This window comes from Hemicordylus capensis, chromosome 3, assembly GCF_027244095.1.
Source record: "Hemicordylus capensis ecotype Gifberg chromosome 3, rHemCap1.1.pri, whole genome shotgun sequence".
Classification (NCBI taxonomy): Eukaryota; Metazoa; Chordata; class Lepidosauria; order Squamata; family Cordylidae; genus Hemicordylus; species Hemicordylus capensis.
In genome coordinates this window covers 217479970-217502459 of record NC_069659.1, presented here as the reverse complement: position 1 = coordinate 217502459, position 22490 = coordinate 217479970, and the positions used below count along the sequence as shown (strand labels likewise).

At 41.9% G+C, this 22490-nt stretch overlaps 1 protein-coding gene across 3 annotated transcripts in view; it reads right to left on the bottom strand.

Annotated features, from left to right (window-relative positions):
- Positions 1 to 22490, bottom strand: part of NRG3 (neuregulin 3) — a 1024900-nt gene that overhangs the window by 253346 nt on the left and 749064 nt on the right. For all 3 annotated transcript variants that reach the window (XM_053306235.1, XM_053306234.1, XM_053306236.1), the window contains exon 3: positions 18336 to 18409. In XM_053306235.1, the coding sequence (XP_053162210.1) occupies positions 18336 to 18409 (74 nt within the window). The remainder of the gene's footprint in view (positions 1 to 18335; positions 18410 to 22490) is intronic.

Sequence of the window (22490 nt, the reverse complement as noted above, 5' to 3'; positions counted from 1 at the left end):
TCACATTTGCAAACATAGATTCATAGAACATGCTGGAAAATGTGCACGTGCAGACACAAAACAAATGAATTTCATGCTGTGAAATTGCATATTTTAAAACCTTTTCTTTTGACAGCCCAATATAAATTTGGGAAATGAGGACAAATGAAGTCATCTGAAAGAACATGTCCACAAGGAAGGGCAATGCAAATGAAACAAAGCACTTGATCTAGCCATAGTATCATTATCCAGCCCTTCAGTGGCTATCAGGGCTCCTGACACAGGTGGGGAGTAGTCAATCAGTCCAGAAAGACCAGTAGTAACACCTGCCGAGGCACGGGACCTGGGCCTTGACACTTGGTCTGAGTCTGTCAGTGAAAAGCCTACTGAGCCAGAGGTGCCTGAATTGGGACTTTCTGCAACTTACTGGGCTGCTGGACAGAGGTCTATCCTTTTAAGGGTTCATTCCTCAGAAAGGTGGTGTGGAATCTGGGAGAAAGAGTCAGACCCAGGAATTTATAAGGGTTCTGCTTGACTGCATACATTATTATAGCAAGTAGGGATGTGACCAAATCATGTCAGCGCCTCTTTGAAGAGGTGTCAAAATGATGTGGCTCCCTGCAGCCAAAACATTTCAGTGCGAGGCGAGGGATGCCTTTAAAAAGGAGGCAGGTAGGTCCTACCTGCCCCTCCTGCGAGCGTCCCCCACCCTGCGGCACTGTTAGTTGGAAAGCTCCTCCAGTTAGTTGGAAAGCTACTTGGCTAGTTGGAAAGTTAGTTGGAAAGCTCCTCCATGAAAGCAGCAGCCCGTGCTGCTGGCTCCTTTAAAGTGGCCCTCCGTGGCAATGAGATACTGCTCCCAGGAGCCCTCGTGCAGTGTCGGCACACAAATAGCATCGACACATGCACTGACGCCATTTGTGGAGCCAGTAACAGCATGCTGGCCCCTCAAATGGCATCAATGTAGGCATCAATGCTATTTGCGTGCCGACGCCATGTGAGGGCTGCTGGGAGCAGCATCCTGCTGCTGCAGGGTGCTTTAAAAGAGCCAGTAACACTGGCTGGTGCTTTCATGGAGGAGCTTTCCAACTAACAGCACCACAATGGGGCAGCGTGGTGTGGTGAAGGCTTGCTGGAGGGGCAGGTGGGACCTGCCTGCCTCCTTTTAAAAGCTCCCCCCGCCTGGAGGGGCAGGTAGGACCTGCCTGCCTCCTTGTAAAAGCTCCCCCCGCCTGCTGGGATCTGCATGAAATGTTTTGTGCACATCCCTAGTAGCAAGTTGTCTATTTGGAGCTATCCAAGGTACTGCAACTCCAGCCTGATCTTACTCACTACCCTGACTGATGGACTGACTATGGCTCAGTTGCCTCCCACCAGAAACTCCTCTTGCCCTATTGGCTCCCTGTTGTGGTCAGAATAAGATATATCATTATTTACTTTTAAGCCCCATTGATTTCAGTAGATAATTTAAATATATATTTAATTTCCCAGGATACCAATGAGACTTAACTCTAGAAGGAGCACATCCATAGATTTTTGTCAACAGCTTCATAATCTGTTGGAATGATTTCTCATTTCAAAATGAATAAATTGAGATGCAGGTTGTTTTTGTTTGCATTTGAAACCTTGCAATTTTTATTTTCAGTGATGATTTAAAGCATTACAGTTCTCATTGAAACATGGAATGTATTTCCAATCTAATTTCACCAGGAAAAAATGATCTGATAAAATGGACAGCTGCTAAAGTGGTGATGTTGGAATACTCTTAGATTTAACAAAACAAAACCTATATAGCAATAGCACTTACATTTATATACGGTTCTATAGCTGGAAGCTCTCTAAGCGGTTTACAATGATTTAGCATATTGCCCCCCAACATTCTGGGTACTCATTTTACCGACCTCGGAAGGATGGAAGGCTGAGTCAACCTTGAGCCCCTGGTCAGGATCGAACTTGCAACCTTCTGGTTACAGGGTGGCAGTTTTATCACTGTGCCACCAGGGGCTCTATATATGTTTTATTTTTCTTACAGCTACATCAGGGGGAAATGGCACAAAACCACTTGTTAACCTTTTCTGAATGGCTAATAGGGGTAGATAGTACTATTAGGAGCTGCTATTCTTCTGAATATACCAAAAAAATTTTCCCTTGACCTTGACTCTTGCTCCCATGGCCACTTCACTGAGAGTTGACTGTAAGTACTAGCTATTTCATTCAATTACTGCTTTAAATTGGTGATTAGCCAATTAATCCTCAGAGAACCCCAAGGGACTCAAGTGTTATTGAAATCTGCAAAGTGTTTTTCAAGATATCAAAGAAAACTCAAGTACAGCATTCCCAATGTGAATAGGTCTATCACAGTAATGAACTTATTTAAAGGGTGATCCGTAATAGCAGCTGCTGAGAAACCTAGCCCTTTTACATAAAGCAAAATACATTGCATTGGTCTAATGGCTAAGCCCAGCTGCATACTTACATATCTACAAAACAGAATAGTGCAGAAAACATTGTGATATTGCCAGACGATTACCGGCTCCGTCATGGAGCTGGTTGGGGCGGCAGGGTTCAGGGTCCTCCTGGCCCCAGGAAGTCCCAGAATGCCTCATGCGAGTGGGGAGTGGGGATTCTGGGGAGCCTCCTGATGCTGGGGAGCTTGTTGTAGCCTCCTGGTTGGGAGGCTACTAGTGAGTTGCCATGCCACAGAGCCGTGCCGCGGTGGCACATGATCCTTTAATCCAGTTTTTGGGTGTTCTTGCACCCAAAACCCAGGTTAAGTGGTGGGCTACCGAAGAGGGTTTGTTGCTTTGCTGCCGGCACAAGCCGTGTGGCTCCCAGCAGTTCTCACGTGCAGTGGAAACCAGGCCAAGCTCCCTTAGTTCCCAGGCTCCCTTAGCCCGGTTTCCATTGTGCATGAGAATAGTTTCACAGTCAGGTTACTGATTTTCTCAGGACTTTTTGTTTGTCTTTGGGGGGTGGTGGTTAGAATCCAGTGGAATTAGTTGTGGCACACAAGGACCAAGCAGTGGAGTAGAATCAAGAATATTAGTAGTTTAATGAAATAAGTGTTATTTACAGAAAGGCAAGTGCAGACTGCTTTCTATCCTCTTGTTGCTTGTTATTTGTCTGCCCTGCCTCCAGTCGAGTAAACTAAAAGTGGTTTAGTTTGGACTAAAAAAACGGGACTAAAAATGTATCTAAAGCACCATTCAAGAGCTGCCCTGAATCAAGGAACAGATTAACCAGAAACATCACAGGGTGGTAGTCAAAAACAAAAGATGTGTGATCACAATGATCAACTTTAGATTTTAAAGAAAAGAGGAAATCCAGCAGCCAGGGATATTGTGGGAATGATACCTACATTGTGCTAGGGGTGTGCACGGAACCGGCAGAGGTGGTTAAGTTTGAATTTGAACCAGAGCGCCCAGTCTGCAAACTGGTTCATTAGAACTGGAGGCAATTTCATTCATGCTGTCAAACCAGGTCAAAAACAAGTAAAATCATGGCTTTTTACCCAGGCTTTTATATGAGTGGTGGGTTTTTTTAAGTGCTGCTCTATATTTTATGGTTATATCATTTATGTTTTTAAAACGTTTTAATTAGATTTGTAGTTTATATCCCAATTTAATGTTTTTATTGTATTAGTTGATACTAGCTGGGCCAGGCACAGAGCATCTGCACTTCTAGTTTCCCCCACTGGTGCTGCTGCTGATTTGTTTCCCAGCCCGCCCACTGTCACTGCCACTGCTTTCTTCCCCCACCCTCCCGCCCAAAGCTGCCATTTTCTTGCCAACCCACCACTGCTGTTTTCTCCCACTGTTACCCCTATCGCTGCTGTGTCCCCCCCCCCGATGTTTTGTTTTCTGCCTCGCCTCTGGCACCACTGCTGATTTCCTCTTCCCCTTCCGCCTGCTTGCTCGCGAACTCTCATGAGAGCTGCCACACATGGGAACAGCAACGGGTACGCCTAAGAGAAATATAGGTAGATAGATGGATAGATAGATACATAGATAGAGGCAATGCAATACGCATGATGGATCCGCTCAAAGTTGTATTTTGAGGTGTTCTGAGAGTGAATTCTTTGGTGCAAAATGATAGTGGATTATCTGGACAGTCATCATTTTGCACCAAAGATGATGAATGAACAAAGATGAACAAAGATGTTCATTCATCTTTGGTGCAAAAAGATGGATGCACTAATAATCCACTATCCTTGTTCATCTTTGTTCATTTATCATCTTTCTTGAAAAATGATGAATGACCAGAGAATCCACTATCAGAATACCTCAAAATTTGAAAAGAACAACAAAACGCATTACCCCATGGGCTTGTGGTTTGGAAGGTGGTTGGCAGCCCATGTGCACTACACCACAACCCACTCCGGGTTACCCTGGTACCCCCCACATGAAGTTATGGGGCTGCTGAAATTCCCATTACTCCCTATGGAGAAAATTTTAAAGCTGCACAAACCTCAGAAATTTGTTAGAAATCCCCCCTTTGGCCAAATTCCTTGAAATTTGGGTGGTGGCTTCTTTCCAACCATTGGGCACTACCACCAGCCACAACCTGCTCTGGGTCACCCTAGTGCTCCCCACCCAAAGTTATGGGGCTGCTGAAATCCCCATTATTCCCTATGGGGAAAAGTGTAAAGATGTGCAAACTTCAAAAAATTGTTAAAAATCACCCATTTGCCAATTTCTTTGAAATTTGGGTGGTAGCTTCCACCCACTGGACATTACCACCTAACCCACTGTGGCCACAAAATGGACATCCAGATCTCTGAAGCTTTTGGGGTCCGAATCTGGGTGGTTTGTTTTGTACCTGAATCTGGGCAATTGAGCACAGAGGCAATTTGTTCTGTCTACAAATCACCCAAATCAGCTAGATTTGGGTACAAATCATTTTGTACCCGTATCAATTCACACATCCCTATTTCAGGACAAGATGGGCAGCTTGGTAAGATGCAGGAAGGAGGAAACACAGACTGAAGACTGGAAGGCAAGCTCACTATCTACTCCCATCAGATAGTCTATGATAAAGAATCCTGTTGCACCCCAGGTATCAGGGCTCTGGGGCATGAAATGAAATCTTTATGACCTGAAGGTGGGACCTAGCCTAGTGAGTTACTGTGGATGGATTTGTGTGTGTCTCTGTGTGTACACAAACACATTTAGGTACCCTCAACTGCATTTGTGTGTGCTCAAGTTTTACACTTATAGCAGCATAAAACATTGGTGCTTTGCAGTTGGCAGACAGCATGAAGCCTCTGGATTGGCCAGGCACCTGATTCAAACATTGAGCTTGGCTTTGTACTCTCAGCTGTTCAACACAGCAACTTCAGACTCCTCCACTTCAGACTCCATATTCCAGCTTCTACTTTCCATAGAACCTGAGCTGGTGAAATCACCCTGGACTTATTGTTACTGAATTATTAAGCAAAACATTTTACAGTAGCAGTTCTTAGTTCTCTGTGTAAACCACAGGTCTCTTAGTTCTCTGTGTAAACCACCCTGAGCCATATTTGGAAGGGTGGTATAGAAATCGAATAAATAGATAGATAGATAGATAGATAGATAGATAGATAGATAATAAAGACAAAGTAAAGTTTCTGTTACTCTCATTCTGAGTAATCTGCCCAAAGCCACTCAATAAGTGTGATGGCTTGACTGGGATTTAAACCCAACTTTTCTAAGTAGAAGTCCAGTTCTCAGTCTGCTGGATTACTTTGATTTTTGAAGCAGGGGGAGGGGGGTATGTAGCTGCACATGCTTTGTTTACATGCAATGTCTTTCTACCAACCGACTGACTCCCATAATTTTTCCATATTGGTCACTGCAGGTAGCAACAATTCTCTCTGTGAGGGAAGGTCAGTGTTCCTTGCTTTACTCTGCAGTGAGATTGTGACAGCTGCAGCAGCAATATTGGCACATTATTATATAAATAGCTGACTCATTACCATTTTATTTGAGAAATGCTAACATTTAACACTTCTCAGCAAGCCGTCTTGTTAGAGGGCTTGATCATCAATCATGCTATATCTAAACTCTAAGGAAAACAAATTTGGGAAATATCCCAGGGTAGGCTTCGGAAGAACCATTGTTTGCTGGCCCCAACTGCATGTTGACTCATCCCAGACTTGATCCTTGAATTTTCCTTACTCCACTATTTTGAATTTTGCAAATGTCAAGCAAACTAATATTGACATTCATTGGTCTGAAGATACTGAGGCTATTCCCACGATCCATGGAAAGTGGCCTAAGGGAGCTTAGCCCACTTTCCATGGATCATGGGAACCACCGGGCTCACGGGAGAGCCCAGTGCTCTCAAGGCAGCTAGCCCGCCTAAAGCACCCTCCCCTTAAATGAGGTTAATGGAGCGAGCACTCCATTAACCTCATTTCATTGCACATGTGTTGCTGCAGCACACAGTGACTCTTGAATAGACCCCTAGCTGGGAGGCTGCAAGCAGCCTCCCGGGCTCGGGGGTCTCACCAGGATGCCCTGGACACTTGCACGGGGCAGCCTGGAACTTCCAGGGGCTGCACGGCCCCTGATCCCCGCAGCCCCCCCCCCCGCCGGCTCCATGACGGAGCCAGCAGCCATGTGGGCAGCCAATCTGGCCACCCAGAGAGGAGGCAGTGATCATCTGCGGGGAGGTAAGTGCTTTCGGGCTTCCTCCCCGCAGAAGGCAGTATCCTCCTGCAGTGATCATGAGGATCGATCACTTCATTGCTTTTTGTCTTTTGAAAAGCAGTTTCCTTTTATTGGCATGTTTTCAGCTCATCTCTCATGATGTTTATCAATGTACATTTTGATTTGAATCACAAGGGTTCAGCAACATCATCATGTAATTACGTAGCACCCCACCAGGGCTCTCTATGGACAGCCCTGAGTGACGTTAACACCACAGTGGTGTTAGCATCACATGGTTTACTGCTCTGTTATCCTCCCATGACTTGACACATGGTCCAAGCACCTTATTCATCAGCACACAACTTTGCTCTCTCTTTTATGTGTTAGCCACTTGCCTGTGCTGAACCATCTAATCTTATTTAGAGATCCATGCAGAAAATTCTGAATGAGCAAAAGATAGCAAAAATAAATAGACACACATTAAAATGCCCCATGTTCTTAGAAAACAAATGCTGTTCATTGTTCATCATGTGATGCTACTTAGTTGAAACAGTGCATGAACAAGTATTGTGTTTAAAAAAATGTGCCACATGTTTTTGAAATGATCATCAAATTTTAGAAAAAATGCTCTTTTGAAATATCTGTTCTTAAAACAGCTTTTTGAAAATGTAATATGGTAAAAATTGGCACCGCACTAGATAGGAGACAGGTGTGGTATAACACAAGTCAGAACTCTTTTCAGTTTAATTACCTAAATACACTACTTTCTTGGCTATCCCCAAATGTCATCTCCAGTTGACCTCTCTTGCTTATATTCATTTCTCTGGGCATCAAAAATTGTGACTGTTGAAATCCTGAACTTCCCTGCTTTGAGGCCAGTAAATGTGATCTGACAAGTTACTGGAAGAATCTCACCTTGTCCAATCCATGCAGAGTGGAAAAGAGCTGATTAGAGACTTGGAAAGTGACAGTGACAGGAAGATACCATGTTACACATGTTTGTGTGGTCACAAATCACAGTGTCTGGCTCTGGATATAAAGCAGGCCAGAGTTAAATAAGGTGAATTTAAAACAAAACAAAACAAAACCACCATCCAGATATGTCAAGATGCTGAACTTCATTGCTGGACTGTGTGTTCATGACATTACCAAACAAAAGAAGACATGAACAGAAGTCAATTGGATTACACCAAAGATTGCTTTTTTTCTTTTTCATCTAACTCTTATGCAGCGGGGGGGGGCAGGGGGGACGACTAGAAACAGGTTTCTAAAAACACAAAACAATGTGTTAATTCCTCTGAGGAACTGAATGTCAATGCAGATGAGCACTGGAGAGAGAGAGAGAGAGAGAGAGAGCGAGAGCATTATGGGAGTTCACTATTAAATCAAAGCAAGCTGGTCATATACTCTTCAGACTTAATTACTGAAGGATATCCCACTTCTCTGGTCATCTATACTTGTCTGGCATGGGGGAAATGAGAATCTCACCTGAACCTGTCTGATCCTACTCCATGGAGAGTAGCTATTGTAAAACCCACTTGAACATTCTGTGTGTGTGTGTGTGTGTGTGTGTGTGTGTGTGTGAGAGAGAGAGAGAGAGAGAGAGAGAGAGAGAGAGCGCCAAAAGCTCAAAAAGATAAATAATGTGTACTGGGATCACTTAATCAAGCAAACAAGGAACAATAATATCCCCACCATAGTATGCTCATACCATGCAATAAAGAGTAGTTTTGTACCTTATTAGAATGTTACAACAACTTGGTACTCTTAGTGAATTTTCTAGAAGTAACAGAGGTGGCTGTACATAATAAGATTGGAGTTTAGAGCATTTGGACCAGTGTTGTCTCTTTTGAAAGATTATTCTCCACTTGACAAAACTAACATTGTAACATTGAAACAGAAGTCACTAGAGATGTACAAACAGGTTCGACTGTCTGGGGTTGAACCCAACCACCCCATGTTTGGTCCAACCCTGAACCATTCATGAGGTTTTGTTTTTTGGTTTTTAAAAGATCTTTTTTAAAACTTACCCCCTCTGTGGGAGTTGTCCGAGGTGGCAGCAGTGGGGGAGTCCACAGAGGTTCCTCCTCCTCCTGCCAGCCTCCCTTAGTCCATAAATCAGCCGTTCTGCTGTTCTTTGGCTGATTTTTTTTACTAAAGGCCAGAAGGTGGAGGGGAAACCTCCATGGACCCCCCTGGCTCAGAGAACTCCCTCAGAGGAGGTAAGTTTTAAAAAAAGAATTGAAAATTTAGGGGGGGAGAGAGCTTGCAAACTCCTCCCCGCAGACAGAACTGAACTGGATGGAGTTTGAGGCAGTGCTGGACCAAACTAGCCTGGTCTGGTTTGGATCTGGTTCGGACTCGAACCAGACCAGACCAGCCGGTTTCGTGCACAGCCCTAGAAGTCACCAGGTCACCATTGTGGATGTGTAGATTTGTTTGTAAAGGACTATATTACTTTCCACACAAGGGACTTCACGATTCCTCTAATGCAACATATTTAGTTTCATCTATGTGATTTCTAATTGTTATCTTTTGTTTTATCTTATATTGAGAATATCTTTGATTATAAAATCATAATAGAACAAGTTGTTGCATGCTCTTTATTGCATGGTATGTGCATAGTATGGTGGGAATCTTATGGTTTCTTGTTTGCTAGACCTAAAAGGCCTCCCTTATACCTCAGGGACTCTCAACTCTTTATTGGCTCAGGAGCTGTCAACCTGCCCCACATGTCTTACCTCTGATTGGAGGGAGAGCCTCTCTCCCCTCCAGGTGCTCTTCCTGAGGAGTTGCTTAAATGTTGTTTGTTTTCTTACCTGTTTTGTCAGTTACTTTACCATCAAAGGCTGTATCAGATATGGTAAGCAAATTCTGCCTGTAAGTACTTCTACTAGGCCTACATTACGTTTCTCTAAGATTAGGCATTAGAGAAACTGTTTTATTTTATTTCTTAACTAGTATTTTCAGGCCCATTGAAATAACGGGCGCTAGCACCTCCCCCCCCCCGCTTGTCTCCGCGTCCGGCCCCACAAGCACCAACTGTCACCGCCGCCGACAGCCTCCATGCCGCGGCCGGTCTCCCCGGCTGGGCAAGGGCCCCAAATTCTCCCTCCCACATGGCTCCGGCGCCACCGCCAGGCCTCGGTGGCGGCTCTGCTGCCACCTCGGCCGGCTTCCCCCGCCACCTCTTCCCCCCACCTGGCTTTGGCGGCGCGGCGCGGCCAGGCCTTGGCCGCGCTGCGCCCTCTGGCTGAGGCGGCGGCATCGCTGCCGCCTCGGCCAGTTTCCCCCGCCGCCGCATACCCGGCTTCTTCGGGACAGCCGCTTCTGGCCGCCCAAGATGGCCGCCTGGTGCTGGCGGTCGTGTCTCCCTTGTTCTGTTCTGGGCATGCGCTTCGCGCATGCCCAGAACAGCCCAGGGAGGCACAAACACACGCCTTGGTGTCCGTCCACGGATGGACACCAAAGCTTTTATTAGAGAGGATACCTGTCTGCTTTCCTTTACCCTCAATTCTTTGTTCCAGTAACCTAATAAAATTTATCAACAGAAAGATCTCAAATCAGTTTACATAGATAGAAAGAAAGAAAGAAAGAAAGAAAGAAAGAAAGAAAGAGAAAAGAAAAGATAAATAAATGGTCCAAGGCAGCTTCTTATGTTCGTATGTTCCTAAAAGAAAAGGAGAGGTACTGTATGGCCTGGTTGAGATTGAACATGAAATTATTCCAAGCCCTTCCCCCCACTCTCCTGTCCGCATCTATATGGTCAGGAGTGCAGTCGGCAAGACTGCAGAGAAACAGGAGAGCGGACTGTGTGGGCTTCCTTCGTTTTTGAAGGGCAGCCCACACAGCCAGTAGGAGCCAGAGTGAGGGAGGAGCTTCCTCCCCTTTTCAGGGCAGTGAAACTGAGTGCCAGCACTTGTATGTAATGCTGGCACAGGCAAACTGGAGGATGGTCTTATACAAAACTATAAGAAAACTGAACGTAACAAAAGCAATTTGGGGAGGGAAACTGCAGGTCCAATTTTTAATTTGGTAGCCCAGTTATTTTGATAATCCATTAATTCCCTGGGTTCTTACGTCCCGGGATTTCCAAAAACATACAAAGAAAGTAGTGACTAGTTTCAGATTAGCCCTGTTCTTCCATCACCACCCACCCCAGTTTTCAGGCCTCTGGATCCCAGCAATTGTCTATAACTGAATAGACATATCTATGTAGTGGGGAAAGATCGTTAGCATCCCTGTCCATTGCTTTCTATCCCTACCTCAAACACTCATGGTAGATTCTTGAGTTTTGCCACATAACAGCTCTTACAGAAGACCACCTGAAGAGGACCAATTGGAACACTCACTGGTAGAAGGAGGTTCCGCTTGGAAACACAACAGAGAAATGCCCAATAACTCTACACTGACCATACCCCCTCACCCCCACCCTAATATCCTAACTGCATAATGTCCAACAGGTTCAAAAACCTGCTATGAAAATGCTGATAGGAAGAGGAGCATGACAATCAGTACATATCGCACCAGTCCTACGATGGTTACACTGATTATCAATACATTTCCAAGGTCAATTTAAAGTTCTGGCACTAACATTTAAAGCCATATGGACCCCAACAATGCTCATATTGACCTAACCCAGTCCTAAGATCAGCTTCACAGACTCTGATCTATGGGCTGCCTTTAACTCAGATCATAGGGAGCTTTTCTGATGGTGGCTCCACAGCTGTGGAATTACTTACCAGACATAAGTAAAAAACCTATTTCCCCCTCACTTATTGTTTTTAGACAGGCGCTGGAAATCTTTCTGTTCTGAAAGGCATTTTACAATTAATTTTATTGTTCCTGGCTTTTAAACCAATGCTAAACTGGATTTTCATGGTGTTTGATTTCATTATTATTAACTTCTTTTGATAACTGATTATAGTATTTTTAAATATATATTTTTGTCTGTAAGCTGCCTTGGGAAAATTACATTTTTAAAGGCAGGATATACATGTACCACATAAAGAAAATATAAATATAATACATAAATATATTTTCTGCTACAGATTAGTTCACACAAAGATCACAGACATAATTTGTAACAAAGTTCTCCTGCAGCCATAACTGAAACAAATTTGGTTTTCAAAATGATTCTTTGCAAATTTTGATATTGAATATTCACTTAATATCTCTACATTTTTAATATTCCGTAAATATACACATAATATTTGACAATGGTCTTTAACATCTCATGATGTTGAGTTTCAACATATAGGGCAGGATACAAAGAGTTCCATATGTGCACCTAAAGTATTTCTATTGTAGGGATGTGTCAATTGATTCAAGTTTGAATAGATTCAACTCCAATCTGGGCAATTTGAACAATTTGAATAGAATCATCCAGATTTGAATTTGAATAGATTTGAATCGATTCAACGTCCATTTAGGTACATTTTGATGCACTTTAAAAACTATTCAGGTACCCTGGTTGGTCAAAAGGGATGCAAAAATAGGTAGAATATATTCAAATTCAAGTCGAATTGGCCTGTTTTGGTGCCAAATTTATTCAAATTTTAATCAAATCGGTCAGTTTCAATTCAAATATGAATTGAATATGAAAATTCAATCGATGCACATCCCTATTCTATTGCCCATTGTTATATTTTCAACATTGCCCCTAAATGCTACAATGGATGGCACTAGAGAGTCTCAAGTTCCAGCTGCAGCTTCTCTTTCAGGAGGAGGAAGTGAAACGGGGAGAGAGATTCTGTGAGAGACTGCTCTGGCAATAGGGGTCTGGATAGTCCATCTGCACATGTGGGCCCTTTGGTTTCTGTCCTTGATGTTTACAATTGCTGTTGGATTTCAGTATTTCAGATTCAATTATTTGTGAGTTGACATGCAGTGGTATTAGTATTTGATGAATTTTTATAACTGACATGCAATCATGTTTAGTATTTTACTATATTTGAGAGCAATCAAGCAATGATATTAGTATATGAAATACCATGATATTTGTAATGATTATTAGCATTTTATAAGTATTATAGTATAGTATTTAGTATTAGAGAAGTATTGATAGTTCACATGCCATAATATCTAGTAGTTGACGGTATCTGAAAGGTCTCATGCACTGACAATTGAGGTTGGATGACAATTGACAGCATGCCATAATATTTAGCATTTTGTTAGCATTTCATAGTTGCATGCAATGGTAAATTGACAGTTTGAAAGCTGGCATGCAGTAGCTTTTAGCATTTTAGCATATCTGACAGATAACGTGCAGAGTTTTCACAATGGAGGGAAGTAAGAAGTGGGGTCCCCCAGGGATCTGTACTGGGACCGGTGCTTTTTAATTTATTCATAAATGATCTAGAAGCAAGGGTAAGCAGCAATGTGGCCAAATTTGCAGATGATACCAAACTCTTCCGGGTAGTGAAATCCAAAACGGATTGTGAGCAGCTCCAAAAGGATCTTTCCAAACTGGGGGAGTGGGCGACAAAATGGCAAATGCGGTTCAATGTTAGCAAGTGTAAAGTGATACACATTTGGACGAAAAACCCCAACTTCAAGTATATGCTGATGGGATCCGAGCTGTCGGTGATGGACCAGGAGAGGGATCTTGGGGTTGTGGTTGACAGCTCATTGAAAGTATCGACTCAATGTGCGGCAGCTGTGAAAAAGGCAAATTCCATGCTAGGGATCATTAGAAAGGGGATTGAAAATAAAACGGCTAACATTATAATGCCCTTATACAAAACTATGGTGCGACCACACTTGGAGTACTGCGTACAATTCTGGTCACCACATCTTAAAAAGGACATTGTTGAACTGGAGAAGGTACAGAAGAGGGCAACCAAGATGATCAGGGGCCTAGAGCACCTTTCTTATGAGGCAAGGCTACAACACCTGGGGCTTTTTAGTTTAGAAAAAAGACGACTGCGGGGAGACATGATAAAGGTCTATAAAATCATGCATGGCGTGGAGAAAGTGGAGAGAGAGAGATTCTTTTCCCTCTCACACAACACTAGAACCAGGGGTCACTCCATGAAATTGATTGCCAGGAAATCTAGGACCAACAAACGTAAGTACTTTTTCACACAACACATAATCAACTTGTGGAATTCTCTACCACAAGATGTGGTCATAGCCAACAACCTGGATGGCTTTAAGAGGGGTTTGGATAACTTCATGGAGCAGAGGTCTTTCATCGGCTACTAGTTGGAGGGCTACAGTCCACCTCCAGCCTCAAAGGCACAATTCCTCTGAGTACCAGTTGCAGGGGACTAACAGCAGCAGGGAAGGCATGCCCTCAACTCCTGCCTGTGGCTTCCAGTGGCATCTGGTGGGCCACTGTGAGAAACAGGATGCTGGACTAGGTGGGCCTTGGGCCTGATCCAGCAGAGCTGTTCTTATGTTCTTAAAGTAATAGAATCACAAGAATGCTGAAGTTGCCTCTATGCTGAATTAGGTACAGTACAGGGCTCAATCCGTTATAACAGCAACTTGTGACTAACATCATCATCAAGGCTTCAAACCTCCCTTGATCAGGAGGTAAAGAGCAGAGTGGGCTAAAGGTGGACTCTAAATGGCAGCTTTTCCTATAGGTTTCACATTCAGCTCTTGCTATGGGATGCTGACCAATATGCTACCTGCCCTCCTTGTTACAAGACATCGAGGATGTCTCTCTCATGAAAAGCAGCTGCCATCACACAAAGGCACAATAAAGGTATTTTGACTAGTCTCGTTCTAGCAGGCAGCCAAAATTGTTGGTGGGGAAGAGGGAAATTGCTATGCCCTTCAAACAAAATCACACCCAATGAAACCACCAGACACACACCACCTCCTAGCCGTCACAGCGCCTCTTCAGCCTTAATCTTTTCTAAACGTTCAGACCTCTGAACCAACTCAAATTTGAACTGAGCCGGAGGGGTGTGTGTCCACAAAACCAAACATGTCTGGTTCTGTTCGAGTCCAGATCAGACCCGAACCGAACTGGACAAACTGGTTTTGTGCACACTCCTAGAGAAGGGAGCCACAACACTACGGCAATCATTGCCACTATTGCTTTTCTGCCTCCCACCTGTTAGGAGAGATCAGTCTTAATAAAGAAGGCTTACCACCAGCTCCTGCTGAGAGGCAACTCTAGAATAACTTGTTTGGGATGAGTAAAGGGGTGCCAAAGAGTATTAGGGGAGCAAGGATTTTGCTTTATGTTAAATGCTTACAAAGGTAAAGTAATTAATATAATAAAGGTGCTTAATGAGTCTCATATCTTCCTGGCTGCATTGGCTTCTGCAACTTGATCTGGGGTAGAGGAGTGAGTGACTGATTCTTCTTTAAATTATGGAGGTATTGTAAAATAATTCAAGCTATTGGACCATAATATACTATGGCTGTATTGTGTGACACTGTATTGTCTGACGCCCTGTAAAGTTCCAGTCTGGTGGATGGGGGAGTGAGAAATATTTTGAGGGAAGTGCCCACTACCCCTTGGAGTCATCCCTGCTCCTGCTTCTCCTTGCAAGGAATTTCTCTGAGTGCCAGGTGAGAATACAAGATTAGTAAAGGATCATACCTTGACATGTGCTTTTTTAGCCTTCACTGCCTGTAGCAAATGTTGGTGTGGTGGGCTCTCTCCCCCTCTCTCTCTCTTTCGTTCCCACCCCCCATCTCCATTCCGCTATCGAGTAGTTTGGATTGTGATTTGGATTGTGATTTTGAACATACTTGATCAAGTGCAGCCTCATCAAACAAGATGAGCTCTATCAAAACAAATGTCTCTACAATTACAGTCTTGGCACAGAGGACTTTGGGGTCAGGCAGGCTCTTAATTCATGTACATTGTGACAAGCCCGGCTGGAGCAAAGCCCCTTGCTTTTAGTAAAACCATGCATAATGAGAAAAATTAAATGATTCTTTATGATCAAAGGTTTTGACAATTAGATTTCAACAGACACTTACCACAGGCAAGTGCACAAATGGACCAATTACATGATTATCTGTAGACTCAAACAAGTCATTTCTTCCAAGAAACAGAACCAAGGAGGTGAGATGCAAGTATCATAATAACAACAGCACTGAAATCAACAGGATGAGACTACTCATTTGAGAAAAACTACAGTACCCTGGAAGAGCTGCATATCCACAGAAGGCAATGACAAGGGGCTGATTTATGTGAGACACAGGGCACACTCTTACTCATGCAGGATTTCACCTAGCATAATGTCTCATGGAAATGGCTCTCAACCTGTGTCATGACCCCTTTGCATGCAATGCTCACTTGCCATTTCTTCCAAGAAACAGAAGTCAGAAGGAAACAATGGGGAAATTCAAAACACCCCATTGTCCCCCAGGGATAGCTCCTAGGGACACCAAAGTGGGTTGGATGGTAGGGCCTGATGAGTGCTACCTATCACCCTACCCACAAAAGAAATGGGCAAGCAGGCAATTTTTAACAATTTGTTAACCTTTCCCCAAAAACCCCATAGGAAAATTGTAGGGATGTGCAAAACATTTAGATGTCAAAATGTTTCAATAAAAAAGGGGTTGTTTTGTTCTGAGGTCGAAACCGGGACTTTATATAAAGGGCATTTTGTTTTGAGCTCAAAACATTCAAAATGGCCCATTTCAAGTAAAAACATTTTGACATCAAAATGTTTTGCACATCCCTACAATTTTATTACTGTTATGGTTCTAAGTTCAATTAAGGTAGCCTGCCTTGGCTCTGAGACAGGTGGACAAAAAAGCAAACTTATTTGTCCTAGGCCATGTAGGGCAACAGTTAAAGGTGAAGGAATAAAGAAGAGCTAGATCAAACAAAGCTGGCAACAATGGGCGTCAAGTGACCTACAATACAGCAGAGCAACAAGCTGTTTCTGGCCCCAGTTGTCCAAGTAAGCTTTGGCGGCGAGGGAAAGGCAAAACACAACAAATATAGCCAGCGAATAAACCACACAGTGAGAAAACCAAATATCAGCCTTTTTAAAGGAAGGAGCCCCAGCATTCAAGAAACACAGCTCTGTTTTGTAGAACTAAACAGAAGTGAAGAATTGACATGTGCTTTATGTCTGCTTTTCTTTTGTATGAGGAAAAGGAAGAGTAAATATCACCCTGTTGTCTGGGTGATATTTGAGGGTGATATGACATATTTCAAGTAGAGATGGGAAAGCTCTCTTTGGCTTGAATGAGATTGGTTTGTAAATAGGTCAAGCTACTTCTCTAAGGACAGCTTCACATGACTGCTGGCATGGGAGTAAGCCAGTAATTACTTGGTAAAATGTTGGGTCACACAAACACATGGTGGGAGTGACATCTGAACCTGCCCAATTCTGCTCCTGTATTTTTGCCCAACTTCCATGACTTATTGCCATGCCAAGGGTCATGTGAAGCCGCCCTAAAAAACTGGGAAACAGCTCCACTTATTTCTGAACTGGTCAGCCCCCTGATGCCATTGAAATCAATTTTAAAAATAGTATGTTCATTGTTTTCACCAGGGAGATTTAAAGATGCTGCATTCATGAAAATGGCTGATGAGGGCAAACAGCAACCTACTGCCAAAGACCCTTTCCCCCAATGTTCTTCAGAAGTGAGTTGCTATTTGTTCCCCACCACCACAAGCCATTTTTGGGACTGCACAATCTTTAAATGTCCATATCCAACCCCTGCTAACTTGGCAAAGAGGCACCTTTTAACATGCTGATTCTCTTTATTTAGCAGGGGGAGAGTAACTAGACCTATCCACACCCAGCACAGTACCTCCAGTGACTATTGCTGGCGTCTATCTTATGTTTCTTTTTAGATTGTGAGCCCTTTGGGGACAGGGAGCCATATTATTTATTTATTATTTCTCTGCGTAAGCTGCCCTGAGCCATTTTTGGAAGGGCGGTATAGAAATTGAATGAATGAATGAATGAATAAATAAATATTGCATACTATGAGAATGTATGCATCTCCCCTGGCATGAGAGGTACATGTTCCAAATGTATTTTTATGTAGTCATTTCAATTGTATCCTTTGCAGGTACAGCTAACACTGATAATATCATAGCACTTTTGCAAGAATAAAAACCCTTAAGAAATCAATTTTTGCATAATGAAATACAATAATAGAAACTCAGCAACAATAATGGCAACATCCATGCATACAATAAACCAAAAACGTGGTCCCCTTCCATGTATCTGCCATTAACATATGTGCTATATAAAAGCGATGTGTGCCATATACATCAGTATATAAACATATAAAAATATATACATCAGTATATAAACATAAAAAATGGAAGTCAAGGCAGGTCTATACAGATGAAAGAGGCAGCCTCAATTCTTGAGTTTGGTGGGACAAACTCAATGGACTGTAATGGACTTCTTCAAACATATGGTCATCCCTACTTTCAAACATGCATTGCCTTTTATAAAGATAGACATTTTCAGAGCATATTTTGAAGGTTTTTCTATAAAAGGGAAATATAAGTAATCATGCTCTGTAACGTTTAGCCCCAATTGGATATATAGTGGCACAGAATAATATTTTATTCTGTGTATATTCCCCACATCACCACCATCATCACCAGAAAAACATGATGAGGAACAAGACTTATGCTATTTTACTATAAAAAATACTTTACAAGCTTCTGAAATGGGTTATGATAGAATCTTGACAATGAGCAAAAAAGGTCATATCTCATGATAAAGGTTGCCTTCAGCACATAATAAAGATAGAAGGAAAATACATTTGACATACTTGGATCTGACAAGACTGAGTCGGTTTTCGGCAAAAATTGGTCACAGCGGACTCCTTGGTAGCCCTCTTTGCACCTGGGAAAAAGGGGAAAAATGACAAACATACGCATGCGGTAGTAACAGGCCAATTTCAAGGCATCAATAAACTGGAAACACTGCTCAAAAACATAAGACTGAGCTAAAATATTAAGCATCTGATGCACCCATGGCAGTGGTTTTCAAACACTACCTTCAGGGAACACTTTCAACATCAATTCACCTCTGTTAAATCCCATTTGGCTGCCATGGAACCTAAATATGTTGCACATAATTCTGGTGCACATTTGAGGGTGAATACTCAGTTCACATGGTAAAACAGTCATGTGCTTTGGCTTAACTGCTGCTCCTTCATATACACGCCCAGCAGTGTGGGAGCTATTTCAGTGTAGTGTAATCCTCCACTGCAGCGATGTATGTGAGAATCATACAACAAACACAGGATGAAATTGATTCAGCCCCATGGGATTGTACCATGCCATCGAACTTTCATCCTGCTGGACATGCAAGTGAAGAATACAGAATACACCCAATAATCTTCTGCAGATGCACATGCAAAGGAATATCAATAGGAGAGAAGATTATATTTCAGGGAAGAATGTCTGCCATTTTTCACCTTCTCAGTCAGAAACCCTGATAAGTTTCCTATTGCTATGGATTCTGACAACTGTGCCTGCAGGAATTAGTGGAGAGGTCAGTTAACTGAACACATCTGAAAATCAGGCCCTAAATAAATTTCTGAAGGAGATTTCAAAGGGAATGGTCTGTGACACTGTGAATCACAGTGTTTCTCAGAATCCATTTTGAAAAATATTTCATGTTGGTATCAATAGGCAAAATATTTAGATATCCAGAAAGCTTAATAACTCACTTTCACAATTTTTGAGATTATAAAAAGAAAATGAAATACTGATTTGTAATTTTAAAGAATGAATATAAAACAACAAGAATGATGCTTTAAAATACCTTAAACATGTTATTACAAATTAGATACATGGATAAGAAGTTATTTGAACCCAGATCTCAGTGGTCTAAGCATAGCAACTAGCTGACTATGGCATTCTGATTTTCTGTAGATGTGTTAAGAGATATAGTGCACCATAAGAAAAAATGAATTTTTGTTGTCTGCCCTATAAAAAAGTGACTATTTTAAGTTGTCAGTTAATTAAATAATTTTTAATTTATGAATCATCTATCCTGTAGATGATTCATCAGTTTATTGTATATAAATCAGTTTGCATATTACAAACAACTTCAGTAATGTAATAAGAAAAACCTACCATTTCTTATTAGAAGGAAAGGCCTCTTTTCACATTTCCATTTCCTTTTATAATAACAAAACAGCCTTCCAGTCTAAACGCATGTACTCCAACTCGCAGCCCAACCCACTACAATTGGCCCTTAGTGATTAATCAACTACACCTTTACAATGACTAATTTACTAACTAAATAGATTAGAGCTTGCAGCCCTAGTAAATATGTTGTGATGACACCTTCAGCACTTTCTTGCCATGACTAAAGAAGAGCATATAACATATTCTCAAAAATCCAGTATGGTATAATGGATGAAATTTAGTACTTGGGCCAGAAAGAGAAAACTCAAATCACCCTCAGCCATGAATTTCATTTGGCAACTATGAGCCAATCACTATTTCTCAGCCCAATCTACCCCACAGGATTGTTGTGACAATCAAATGATGAAAAACCCATGCACAAGTATGATACATAAATCTATTTCAGTGATACGCACTTTATCTTAGTGTAGGTAAGATTTTAAAATTGTAAACTGACTTTAAAAATTTTGTTTTGTACTGTATTTTGTGGGGTGTGTGTGTGTGTTTAATATATTTTATGTGTTCTTACTTGATGTTTTAATGCTGTGCTGTGAGACGTCCAGAGAACAATTCATTACAGGGTGGCTAACAAATAAAGGTTATTTATTAAGTATTACTATTAATTATTAATTATTATTAGTATTATTGTTGTTGTTTGTCTGCCCCCCACCTTCAGTCAAGGACTGAACTAAAATGGTAACTAATCTAAGAACCTGGCCTGGATCAAGGAACAGATACTCTAGAAACACAGCAAGCAGTAAAAGAGTTGTCACCATCAAGAGATGATCTTCAGAGTTCTGTACTAGCTGTAGCTTCTGAATAGTCTTCAAGAGTAGCTCATATAGTTCGATAATTATTTTATCATCATCAGTTTGTTATGGTTTATTGCTATATATTCTTAGACTGCTAGGATTCATTTATTTTTCTATAGGCCTTAAAAATGAATTGTTTGAATATAAAGCATAATCATGACTGTAGTGTGTGTGTGTGTGTGTGTTTTTAAATGGTACCAAAATACTCATAATCTTGTGACATATATAAATTGTGAAAACTGAGAGCATTTGCACATATATTTGTTTATTCTACATAAAGTATTCTGCATTGCCATTTAATACTCATGGGGAAGAGCAAAAGGCAATTTATCTGTTGACATGATAAATGGAAATTCTGTTCAGTCCCCCCATAGTCCAAACTTCTGGAATGTCCATAGATATCGATCTTTTCAATAACTGGGATTTCATTTCCATCATTTCACTCTTAGGATTTGGAAATGGCATTTTCCCTCCAAAATGAACGCTGAGATTCTCAGAATATAGAGTTCTGCACATCTGCCACATAAATCTCTGTGATCATGTGATTCCCTTAGCTTTTTGCTAGATGTTGTGAAAGAACAGTACCCCAGATTTCTTTCTTTCTTTCTTTTTTTAACAATCATAAGAAAATGTAGACTCCAGTTCCTGCTTCAGACGCCAGGGCAGGAAAGGCTACTAAAGAGTAAACAAATAAAGCAGGTGGAGAAGAATTTTTCAGCAATGTATAATGGAGGATGGATGTGGGGCAATAATCCTAGATATGAAAATAAGCACATTAAAAGTAGTGATGATGCCAAAACTCTATAGTAACCCAGTTCAACATACGAATTAAGCATGCTCATAAAGTATGCCAGTATTTTGAGGCAAGCATTTCCACTTTGCCCTTCCCTCACCAAATTTCAGACTCAAAATATGGGGCAAAAAAGTATTCTTCTCCTCATTTACTTCCTATGGCAATCATTGCAGCTGGAAGGGAGGATGAGCGAAATCTCTCACTCTCGCTCCCTTCCTGGTTCTTGAAACCATATTTCCCTACATCCCTAGTGCCTGTGCCACTGCCATACCCATGTTTCAAGTACCAGGGACATGATGAGAAGAGACCTTTCTCCCTGCCATGGAAGCAGCAGCAACAACAGCTGCCATAAATGCGAAAGACTGTGAGGGATTGGGTTCTCACAGTAGAATGTAGGTATTTATAAATATGCATACTGCTTTGGGAAATTTTGTTGAAAAGTGCTATATAAATATTTATCGTATTCATATTCATCCTATCCATATATTATGTTCAATGCACATGCAATCTGTGTACAGTGTATGCATGTATAGCTATTCATACATTAATAGTACATGTCCTATCTGTACTCTGCATTAGGGATGTGCAAATTGATTAAGGTACAAATCAAAATAATAATAATAGTAATCATCATCATCATCATCATCATTTGATTTCTATACCGCCCTTCCAAAACTGGCTCAGGGCGGTTTACACATATGAGCCCCTGGTGGCACAGTGGTAAAACTGCCGCCCTGTAACCAGAAGGTTACAAGTTCGATCCTGACCAGGGGCTCAAGGTTGACTCAGCCTTCCATCCTTCCGAGGTCAGTAAAATGAGTACCCAGAATGTTGGAGGGCAATATGCTAAATCATTGTAAACCGCTTAGAGAGCTCCAGCTATAGAGTGGTATATAAATGTAAGTGCTATTGCTATTGCTAGTGCTATGAGCCCAAATCTAGCTAATGATATGAGCCCAAACCTAGCTAATTCAGGTGATTTGAAGACAAAACAAATCACCCCTGTGGTCCATTGGCTAGATTTGGGTACAAATTGTAATGCGCCTGATTTGGTTCAAATTGATTTGAGATTCGGATCCCTCCTATTAATTCCCCCAGATTCCCAGCTTTAAAAACAAAACAAAACAAAAAACAACTAAGCTCTAGCCCTTGTAGAAGTGGAGTTATGGAACAAAATGTGT